At 34.0% G+C, this 11,969-nt stretch overlaps 1 protein-coding gene across 5 annotated transcripts; it reads right to left on the bottom strand.

Annotated features, from left to right (window-relative positions):
- Positions 1-506: 506 nt before the first annotated feature.
- LOC115992270 (MMS19 nucleotide excision repair protein homolog) lies at positions 507-11,894 on the bottom strand. 5 transcript variants are annotated; one of them, XR_004092470.1, is made up of 10 exons: positions 11,719-11,894; positions 10,610-10,671; positions 10,455-10,509; positions 9,667-9,764; positions 5,837-5,995; positions 4,614-4,800; positions 4,469-4,522; positions 3,098-3,190; positions 1,619-1,706; positions 507-1,493 (listed from the first exon to the last, which is right to left on the bottom strand). XR_004092470.1 is itself a non-coding variant. In XM_031116418.1 (8 exons), the coding sequence occupies exons 1-7, from the start codon at positions 11,789-11,791 to the stop codon at positions 4,512-4,514; spliced, it is 645 nt and encodes a 214-aa protein (XP_030972278.1). In that variant the 5' UTR covers positions 11,792-11,894; the 3' UTR covers positions 1,613-1,706; positions 4,469-4,511. The 5 variants fall into 5 exon arrangements, 2 of the variants coding, with proteins under 2 accessions (XP_030972278.1, XP_030972279.1); XR_004092469.1 differs by lacking the exon at positions 3,098-3,190; XR_004092471.1 differs by lacking the exon at positions 3,098-3,190 and having other exon boundaries at positions 10,610-10,704; positions 11,720-11,799.
- Positions 11,895-11,969: the final 75 nt, after the last annotated feature.

Raw genomic sequence — 11,969 nt, 5'->3', positions numbered from 1 at the left:
TTTTGTGATATTTTAAAAACGGAATTGAAAACTATATCACACTGGTTTTTGCACCTCCACCACAATCAGCAATGCAATTACCATATTTTGCAATCGGTTTAAATGCGATCAGAGAGTTTTTTTGCATGGTTTGAAAAATTGGACCAAACAAAGAATTAGAAAAAGGGAATGGTTCCGATTCTGTAGCCCAACAAGTGACATCATAAATAAATAATTAATTAATAATTTCAAAATTTTAATTATATAATTAAAAATATTTACTTACAAATATTTACATAATAATGTATAATGTGAGTGTGTGTTACATCTAATAAAGTGCAATTCTTATATTACTACACATGATTCATGTTTAAATTTACTACAAAAGCATGTTTCCATCTAAACATAAATGAACTAAAGGTTACACAGGCAAACCTATATAACTAATTATTATTAGAACTCATAGTCATTTATTTGTTTGTTTGTTTTTTTTTTTTTTTTGAGAATCATAGTCATTTGTTGGAGACGTGGTTTCACCTCTTCCACATTTTGGTTAATTAATTGTCATACATGTCTATCTATTGTCTAGCAAGTGGATCTCCTTTTTTTTTTCTTTTTTGATGAGGCAAGTGGCTATCTTTTAGACAATGGTGTGACGTGCTTCTGATTCGGTGACTTGATTCCAGTTCAAGACTACAAGTTCACTAGCCGAATGTTGCTTTCAGGTTTAGACTTGAATCACAAATTGGGCTCCAAGTGGGCTTGGCTTGCTTTTAGGCTTAATGGACTTGGTAGCCTAGGTGGAGTTCTTACACTCTTTCTTGCAGTTTGTCTAATTCATAGGCCTGGTTTTCTATGTTTATATGGTGGATCAGGAAATATTTTACATTGAATTGGACAATTTGGTTCTGTATCTTGGGCTTTGGGAGAGTCTTGATTGAGTGGTGTATAACGTTGTCTTCTTCTTTATTAGGCTCCTGAAGTATATAGTCTTTTTCGCTGAAACCGTGTTAACATGCTTAACTTACAATCAATTCAAAATGACTTGGTTAATTATCCATGTCAAGACAAATTGATATAAAGTTGCGAAGGGATCCAAATATTTTGTAATGTAAGCATTTTCTAAATCCGATTAAGCTCTAAATGGAGTAATGATGTCAATAATTGCATGGGAGAAGGAATCTCTGCATTCTAAAACATAGAGAGATATGCATGGGAGAATCAAACAAGCATATCTCTCTATGTTTTGGCACTGTAAGTGCCAGTTACCTGGTGGAAGAGAGAGAAGAGGTTGGACTTAAGGAGCAAGAGGCGATCGAGCATATTGTCTTCTTCAATTGCCCTAGACCGATCATCTTCTTACTAATGAGATTGCTTCCTTAAATTCACAGCTTCAAAACCTTCCACCATTGTTGGATACATCTCTCAATGCCTTCCTTCTAGATTTCGATTTCACTTCATCTTTCATTGGACTGACAAGATATTCACACGCCTTTGGATTCAAACTCATAGACCTGTAAGTATTGTAGCATTGAAGTTTGAAGATTATCAGCTGCATTTATAAGTCCTCAACAATCAAGGTATCACAGCATCAGTTGCAATTTGGTTAAGTAGTTAGCTCATCTTTCATGTCTCATACCATATGCAAGCTTTGCTGTCATTATGAAATGATACAAGAGTGACTTCCGCTGGCCTTCTTCAAAGTATGTCCATGTTAGAAAATTTTCCTGATCACCAAAAATACTTCTCTCATTACTAGTGCAGTAGAGTTTGATATTTGGTTTAAACAAGTACAACAAAATAGGATAGGAAAATACATATTATGACCAAATTAATGCAAAATATGAGCATGAGGACATAAGAATACAAATTGTTTTTCCCACTTTTTGTGTTCCACCAATCACAATTTACCAAGTATTTTTTTTTCCCCTTATAAAATAATAAAAGTTTAAAATGGAAAAAAAGCAAAAACAATGGCATGCCACCAGGGACAGAACTAGGATTTCATCCTTCGGACAAAGGATATCTTAAATTCTCTTTATATGAGTAAAATTATGTTGTTATATCTTATCTATTATACTTATCCAAAAAAAAAAATATATCTTATCTATGATCTAATTCCAAACCCTAGATATATATCACATTTGAGAACAAAAAAAATTATATACCATTTCGAATAGAAATACGAGTTGATAAATAGATGACTATTGTTAGAGATATGTTAGACATATTGCACACAAAGTTACACATTGGGTTAATATGTTTAATATATCTCTAACAACTATGATGATGAGAAAAAAATATAACTTTAGAAAAAAATGCAAACACCAACAATTTGACACGAAAATGACACTTTAATTCAACTCTTTTGAAATTACTCAACATTATGTTTTATTGACCATAAATATTGACAAATTGTCCTCAACTTTTTTTCTTCTTCTTTTTATATCTGAAATTAGGAAAAATTAAAGAAAAAGAAAATAATGTATACTGTTTCCAATCCTAAAATTTAAGCATTTTCTAGTAAGAAAATAGAATCATTAATTATTTCAATCCAAAATTTTCCTTCTCTTTTCAAACTTAATTCAAATAGTTTTTTTTTTTTTTTTCATTCCATTAATAGTACTCTTTGTTGAATAAGGCAAACAAATTAAACGTTAATAATTTTCCAAGTAGTTCAACTAATTTATGTTTTTTTGAAGGAAACTAATTCATGTTAATAAAACAGTTGGTTCACATGTGTAATAAACTAGTAGTTCAGATGGTTATTATTCAGAGAGTTTTTGTAAAGCCCCTTGTCCTCAAATAAGAGATCTAGGATTCAATTCTCGTCTACACCAAAAACAATTGGTGTTGAGTGGATGCTCTAAATTAAAAACTATCTCTCCAAAAAAAAAAAAAGTGATTATTATTCTTGGGTTGTCTTTTTCCTACTACTAACCCGTGCACTGCACCAAAAAATTACTGAAAATGAAATCTAACGAATGCTTGTGTTATTTTTATATTTCAATTGAATAAGATTTTACAAACATTAACAGAGTGAAACTACATTGAATTAGCACCAACCTTTGATTTTACAAACATTAACAGAGTGAAACTACATTGAATTAGCACCAACCTTTGCTGATGGTAGAGAAGAAGAAAGCTTCTCAAGAAGCAAACAGGTGTCGAGGAGAATGCCAACTCCAGAAGAATGAGGTACATACAGTTGCTTTGCAAGTAAAGATCACATATCAAACTAGTGTTTGTATGCAAATAACCAGGTAAAATAGTAATGATAAGTAAATCTATTTGCCTTCCTTTTTAAGAGTCATATTATCATAGGAAATGCACTTAAGTGATGCATTTAACTAAACTTTTTTTTTTTTTTTTTGGATAGGTATGCATTTAACTTTACTATGATACAATAAAAAATTTGCATATACCTATTTCTCACCTCACATCACATTATCAATTTAATACTGTTAAATTTTTAATTAACACTTTCAGCATGCATTTAAACAAATTATCAATTATGACTTCTGGTCGTAGCCTGAATAAAGATATGTTGCAATAGATAGGCAGACAGCCAGCACAAATCTCCTCCCCTTGATCATTGAAATGATTACAAGCACATTAATTGGGAGCGAAACCAGTTAATGTGTGAAAAAAGCCCAAAGAATGAACCAGTGCAGATGAGAAGTATTATTCAAGTTTGTTGCATAGCATGGACAAAAGGCCAAAAAAGGCATCGGCAGAGATGGGGAGAAAAAAACATCATAACCTGACATATGGCAGAGATGGGGAGAAAAAACATCATAACCTGACATATTGCTCTAGATACAGAATTGAAACTACCAACCTCAAAAAGTTCAGACTTGGGACAAGGGAAGCTAGGTCATAATTAAATTAACCAACAATTGAAAAACCATGGTTTCAAAAAAAAAAACAAAAAAACAAAACAAAACTAGTGTGAATTTCACAGAACATTATTCATAGACTTCAATATAATTTTTTATTACATATAACAACCCAGGTTCGGGCTGCACCTTCAGAAGGAGGAGAAGAAATAAGAGGGCAAGGAAGTTGTAAAGAATTAACCTCTAATATAGCTAAAAACATCTTCCTAGACCCAAAATCCTTAATTAAAACAATTTAAAGACTAAATTAATCAACCCATTCACAGGCTTCTTTTGTTACTTAAGAACATCCAGCTGGATCCTTAAAAAATATGTAAGGCAAAGCATAGACCATAATGAATTGATGAAATATGCATAAACCGCTAGTAGAAATCAATCAGACCTGTGTTTCCAGTAACCCTTGCACCACCTTTTTTTTTTTTTTTGGGGGGGGGGGGGGGGGTAAGAAGAGAGAGTAGGGTTGGGGCGAGATGTTTTACAATAAATCATCATGAAACTTTACATCATAAAAAGGCATTACTGCACATATTAATTCACGCATCAGACTAAGTACAATATACTCTAAAAAGTCCAATGTAAGCACCACCTACCATTAGTGCCTGAGAGAGGTCATCCCTTTTGATACCAAGATCCTCACCCCTTGGCTGTATAATGCAAAAAAGAAACCATTTCCACATATTAATGACAGGAAAGAGCACGTGAAGCAATAAAAACACTGGTGTGCATTCAGCTTACGTGTAAAATGAATAGGAAAGTAACAGCTCAAAATTTCAAAAAGATCCCCAGCAAAACTTGCAAATGGACCAGATGTATCTGGAAACAGTTGCACCAGAACTTCAACAATATGAAACGTAAGCATCAAGCATTGAGGATCCTTTTCTGAATCAACGGCTTCACAAATTCCATAAATAAGCTCATCACCCTAGATGACAAAGGACAGCCTAATTAATAATAACATACAAAAAAGGATGAAGTATGCTAAAGTAAGAGACACCATTGGATGAATATGACATCTCTAATGGAGGGTTTGGTGGCGCATTTGTGCTTGCGTGTGTGTCTCTGAGAGAGAGAGAGAGAGAGAGATTATAAAGCTCAAGTTGCATGAACAGAGCATGAAGCACGGTTGTGGCAAGGAGAAACAAATATATGAATAATGCCAGCAACAACCCCCTTTTTTTATAATCTAAATAATTTTAATATGGCATGACTAATAACTAGCTTACAGTTTTGGGACACAAACTTCATTTGAACTCAGTCTTAATATAAAAAATCCATTGCCAAAAATAGACATGTTTAATTCTAGATTTTACATTAGTCGTATAAATAAATTCTCTGTGAGTGCAGTGTAGATGCATATGGAAACTAACAGCGATCAAATGGTGGGTCCAGAGGGTATTTCTTGTAGAGAAAGGGGACAAGTTTATAGGTTTCATAAGGGTGGCTTCCGGGGAGGGGGGGGGGGGGGAGGGGGGGATTCTCCTATTTGGCCACCTGGATCTGCCCATGATCTAGGGTTTTAGTTGTCATGTTGAACAAAGTAACCCACATGGTTTGTCATTGACCATAAAAATTCCATCTTGAACTTTAGTCTTCAGTTAATTTTCTAAGACACTCTCAATGATCACATAAAGTGGCAGTAAAAATGGATGTGACTCTATTTAAAAATTAAACAGGTTTCAGGAGAAAGCATTTGACCTCTTCCTATAGTAACAGATGAAAATAATGTATTACTACAAAAAGAGGACAAGAAAAGTTGAATAAAAATGAGACTGGAAATGATACCATTGGAGGTAGCGTTCTAACAGGCACTCCAGAAGTTCAAAGCAAAGCTTCAAGAACATTTTTATGGTAAAGTCAAAAACTTTGAAATTGTAATAAGGCGTTGCATAGGTAGGTATCTGGTGTAGATTTATTAATTTGTCTCCATTAACTATGGCTTGAGAGCAAAATAGAATTACCTTCCTATCATGCTGTCCTAAAGACTGCACCTGTAGGTTCTGTAAAAAAGACTTTGCAACTGCTTTGGCATCAGTGCTAGTAACCACACCAGCACTACTTTTCCTCCTCATCAGTGCCAAGCAACCAACAAGTGCACCACGTAAAGCTTTCCAATCTGCCTGATATAAATATGATATCATCTATTATACTTTAATATTACAGAACAGATATAATTCAAAGAAGACAATGAGGAAGTTCTGAAGGGAGTCAATAATTGTCATATGAGGAAACACCTGTAAATTTAATGATCCTCTTTTCCTGATATAAATATGATATCATCTATTATAGACTCTTTTCCAGACTAGGTTCTATGGTTTGGTAGTTTCCAGACAAACTGATAAGAAACAACTGTAAACTAGTAAACCATGAGTAAAAAAGGCTATAATTTTCATCTGAGGGAAATTACACTAAAATCTCAAAAAATCTATTTATACTAAAATTTCATATATTAAGAGAGATAAAAATTAACAAAAAAGAATCTCAAGTGAAGAATGACATGTAAACAAAACCCTTGGCCTTAAACCAATATAAACAGCTCTGTAATACCAAACCAGACAGAGAGAGAGAGAGAAATGAGTAAATCTGTCTTTGGAATTGTTATTTCATAAATCATTAAATGCAACCACCTGAACATGTAACATGACCTCCTCCTGGAGAAAAATGCACCATATCCATATGATGACATTTGTATGTGTAAATTATTCATACATACATTCACATGAATGCATAAATTAATTAATATGAAAATTCAACAGGACATACATAAATACTTACATACGTAAATACATATGAAGATGTTTATGTGTCCAAACATATTCATACATACATACATTCACATGAATGCATACTATTAATTTCAACGGTACAAACACTTTCTAAGATAATGAGCCCGACATTAGGGCTTGAACCCAGGGGTTTTTTATTATTTTATTTTATGAATAACCTTGAACAAGATTGAAGCTGATCATGACCAACTATGTTTTTTCAGAGTAGACGAAACTCACTTTGAAGGGCACATCCTGATCTGTTAAGCCATACATATATCGGAGATGAGTACCTATTAAGTGCTACTGACAATTATTATCATGAATTGTCAAACTGAAAAGGAACAAAAGAAAGAAATTAAGAAAAGAGACTCCACTTGAATTCCCCTTGACAAAATGATCCAAGAACCAACAAATTTTAAAAGAATAGCTATATGCTACTCTATCAATACACATGGGGAAAAATGCCAAAAAGGAACCTATCCAATTTCCAAAGTACATATCCACAAATATAGCACATCGACTTTATAAGAACTTGTCATTGTTGGAAGCCCCAAACACAATCCAAAAACACCACAGCTAAAAAAAGGGAAATAATATGAAGGTAATAAACCAAATTCAATCTCCCTTCACATATTTCTATATATTGAGAGAGTAGAACAGAGATGTCCACTTTTCCTTATTTCCAGTATTATCCCTAATGATTAGTCTATAGTTTTGTGAGTCAAAGTGTCAAACAATCACTTAGGGACAAAAAAGAAATTTTAACAACTCCAACTCTCACTAACCCACGTTCAAATCAAAACAATCCCACGCTTCCAATTTTGTTAAAATAACCTACGTTTCTGATTTTTACTCAAAATCAAAACAAGCCAATAGTTTTTTTATTTTTTTTTTAAATAATAATAATGCTCATCTTTATCCAGGGCAGTTACATTTTTCATTTGAATTCTAACATTGTAACACCCACATAGTATTGTAGTTCTCTAAAAAGATAACTTCCAAGCCTTAAACGTTTTTTCATTCTAAAATTTAAAACTATATCACTTTTTTTTTTTTTTAGATGGACTCCATGTTTAAAACCCACAATTAGATACGATTTATTTATTTATTTATTTTTTATTATTATTATTATTATTATTATTTTCTGATTTCAGTTTTCCCTTCCTCCCCAATCCTTCCTACTCTCATTTCTCTCCTCTAACTCCCCAAAGCTCCCCACAAAAATTAAAGGTCTTTCTGATGGAGACACAATACCTCGCATTTGAGAAAGGTACATTTCATTTGATATTATTGTAGAGATATACAAATGTTTTTTTTTTAATTGAAAAAAAAAGGAAGCCCCTCTGAACATGTGTGTAGCGCGTGTTCAGAGGCTAGTATAATATATGATTAACCATGATGAAAATATATGCAACCTCTAAATCAAGATCAAGTCACAAGCCTCCGCTCTTGGAGAGACCTTCCCCATGCCATGCCATCAAATCATGAAAAGACAAGCTTCAAAATAGTAACCCATTTCAGCCTATGTTGCATGGACACGGACACGGACACGGACACGACACGGACACGGACTCGGGGATACGGCAATTTTTGAAAAATAAGGACACGACACGGCGGGGACACGGCAGTTAAATAATTAATTAAATTTTATATTTAGGCATATTTTTAAATATTTTTAGACATAAAATACGTTTATGTCTAGAATTTAAATTATATAAATACTACAAATAAGTAAACTAACACCCAAAGTAGTATAATAATACACATAAAATGTTTAGAGTACAAACCAAAAGTTTAAATAGGCTACATTCAATGTCAAACTAAAAACGTTAAGGAAAACCAGATTTAAACTTTTGGGATATATATATATATATATATATGTTTTTTTTTTGAGAAACATATATATGTAGTGAGAGTGGGATTAAAAAAAAAAAAAAAGAAAAAAAAAGCGTCATAACTTAAGTAAACAGAGTACACAGCATCTCTGAAAGAAAGAAAGAAAAAAAAAAAAAAGAGAGAGAGAAGAGAAGAGGTCGGACTCGGACCTGTCCACGCCGAGAGAGAGAGAGAGAGATCGGAAGGGACAGAGAGCACGGCGTCGACGGCGACTGTCTACGGAGCTCGCCGACTCGCCGATCGGCCCGATCTTGCACCGGCGACTGTCTATGGGTTTCAACTTTCACGGTATCAGACTCTAAACTTTCACCGGCGACTGTCAAAATTTGTGATTTTCTGTTTTTTTTTTTTCACTGCTGGCGTGTCCACCGGCGACTATCTATGGGTTTTCAACTTGAGATGTGGGTTGAGAACTTGAGATGGGTTGAGAAATCTGTGATTTTCTTTCTTTTTTTTCTTTTTTTTTTCACTGCTGGCGTGTCGGAGCCATGTCGAAGCCGTGTCGGTGCCGTGTCGAGAAGCGAAAAAAAAAAAAAAAGAGACACTCGCCGGACACGGGAATCCGGCGAGTCGTACCCGTTCCGGTGTCCGACACGTGTCCGACACCGACACGACGCCAAAAATGGCGTGTCCGTGCAACCTAGATTTCAGCAAGAGGAAGAACAATGAAGGAGGCAACTACAAAACCACCTAAATCAAGCCGTGTTTGTGAAATTTTCCTGGATTCATGCACCCACAGAGAATGAATATAGAGGTCTTAAGCCCGAAAACAGACAAAAAAACTTCTAGTGTACAGTGTGCAAAGCAATCAAAGTATGATAGATTTACAGATTTTTGTGCAAAAATAAAATAAAAGTCTGATCTCCAATAAGAATTATTTTTGTAATTGACTCTTGATAAGAAAAAAAATTATTCACATAATTATGAAAAATATATGACTTAAACGTGTAAAGTCAATGGAGCAGAATCTGTCCGAGGCTCCGGGCACATCATAAAACCACACAAACCAGGTAGAATTTAAAAAGGAAATGGAAGTCATAAACTTGAAAGATAACAAAGATCACAATCAGAAATTATAAATTAAGATCTTTCATATATGATGCTGCAGAAAATAACTTACTACTCACCAATCTGTCAGCGAAGAACCCTATCAAGCTATGTAATGTAGCATTGTCTAGTGCCTTTGTTGCAAGACATGTCAGCACTTCTGCAAGAAGAAGGATACCTGGAAAAGAATACCATGTCTCAAGAAATTGTCAGGAACTAATATCATTTTGGTTTAGGAATAAGAAAACCAATCAAAAATCTAGAGTTATATTGTTAACTTATAAGGCCCACAAGAACCCCACCCTCCCCCCGCCCCTCTACTTTTTCCAAGCCCATACCAACCAAAAGAGGGAAAAAATATAAAACTTTACCATGCAGATATCTAAAAGAGACCATCACAGACATACAATTTCAGTGGTGGGGCCAGGATTTGACTTTGGAGGCATAAAGTTTATAACTGACACAGACACATAAATTTTCCAAGTAAAGAAGTTGATGGGCATGTTAGGTCTCATCAAAGCACTACATTGAAAACATTTTTACACTTCATGGTTCTAAGACAAGAACATATCCAAGCATCAAAGCATCAGGTTAATCTCAACAAAGCAATACTGATAACATTTTTACATTTCATGGTTTTAAGATTTGAATGTATCAAAGTTTGCTGGGTCGGGGGGGCAACTCCCTGGCTCTGCCATTGTACAGTTGCATACTGAAAAATTCATGCAATCTACTCAAAAAATGTAGCTGGCTAATAAAACTTTGAGTATTCGAATTCAAGCTTTAGATTGATTTATTTATATACTAATTACCACAAAAAGAAAAACTACCATTCTACCCAACACCTCATAAAAGATGCTTAAAATACCTCTCGCATGAACGATGTTATCTGTAGTGGTCAAATACATCTGCATCTCCCTGACCTAAATTTTAGAAAATGATAAGAGACACAAACCAAAAAGTAAATAGATCAACAAGAGAACAATACTAAATAAACACAAATATTATACAAGAGAGGCACACCAGTCCTTCCATAGTTAATACATCATTCTTCACAAGAGAAGCAATTTTGTCCAAGCTTGCAGCTGTAGTGCACACACATATTGAGCGAATTCAACCTATCTCACGGCATAGCAAAACATAAATGAAATCCGACAAAAAAGTAGTATAACAATAAAACAACAAATTGAGTAATCAACAAAAATTGCCCCTTTTGAATGAAGCAACTATCATAAAGCTACATACAAATATTACTTGGATGGTCAATACACGCATGCACCCAGTGAATTCAAATCTTTCCCAGTTGAAATCAGAAAAAATAACAAGAGTAGGAAAAAAGCAAATGTTGAGCAAGACTACCATATCACATCCCTCTTTTTTCTTTTTTCTTTTTTCTTTTTTTTTGATAACATAGGGAACCTTTCTAAAGAAGAGCCCTTTGAACTTATCTCTAGACAGTAAAACCTATAGGCAATTGCATGATCACGTCCCTTCTTGCTATTCCTTTCCCTTATTCCATATGTTTATAGCTTACATCCCAAAATTGTCAGTAGCAACATGTATGGCTTCCCATGTGGATATCACACATACAATTCCAACTTAAAACTTTTATCTCTTTTGTGACCCACCAAACCTCTTGCTCTTCAATAGCCATGTAACCAATGGCATATTTTTCCTAAATTACATTAAATTTTGCATTTTCCAGGCAATGTACTCATGCTATCCAAGGCTTTAATTTCACACAAATAGTAATTATTCCAAAGAACAATATATGAAATATGGTGTCAATATAAAACTTAGATAGCCAAATAATTTCACACCCATCATCGTTTTTGCCATAACAACAATATAAAAAAACAAGTAATTCAATATTTAACGACCCAGAACTTAGTAATTTAATGTTCTTTTTAACTTTTGCCCAATAATTATTTGAATTGTGCTAGCCTGAGCAGAGGGTTCATATTGAATTAACACATAATTATGTGAATTAGTTCAAATTCCAAGGTTTTCTTTTTAAAATTGATTTTCTAGGCAACCAAACACGGCATGAGACGAGAGTAATAGTAAAAGACAGTAATAAATTTTAACAATGAAAGGTGACGAATTTGGAGCAGAAGAAAGCAAAGCGTGAACCTGCTGAGTCGGGGAACGAGACGAGTCGACGAAGGACTCAATGAGATGACTCACCTGACTCGGTTCTGCCATTCGAATACAGAAGATTTTAGGGTTTTAGGAGTTTCAGAGAGAGAGTGAGAGAGGGTTTTGGGAGTTTGAGGTGAACGCGCCTACAGAGTCTATAAAAGCAAACAAAAAGGACCAAAAGTTAAAGAAAGAAACGGTGTGTGTATATATATTTTGATTCTGTTTTTGTAGTATAATTTTG

The sequence above is a fragment of the Quercus lobata genome, chromosome 5 (genome assembly GCF_001633185.2).
Source record: "Quercus lobata isolate SW786 chromosome 5, ValleyOak3.0 Primary Assembly, whole genome shotgun sequence".
Lineage (NCBI taxonomy): Eukaryota > Viridiplantae > Streptophyta > Magnoliopsida > Fagales > Fagaceae > Quercus > Quercus lobata.
Note: the sequence above shows the minus strand (reverse complement) of the source record. Positions and strands in the feature narration are given on the sequence as shown.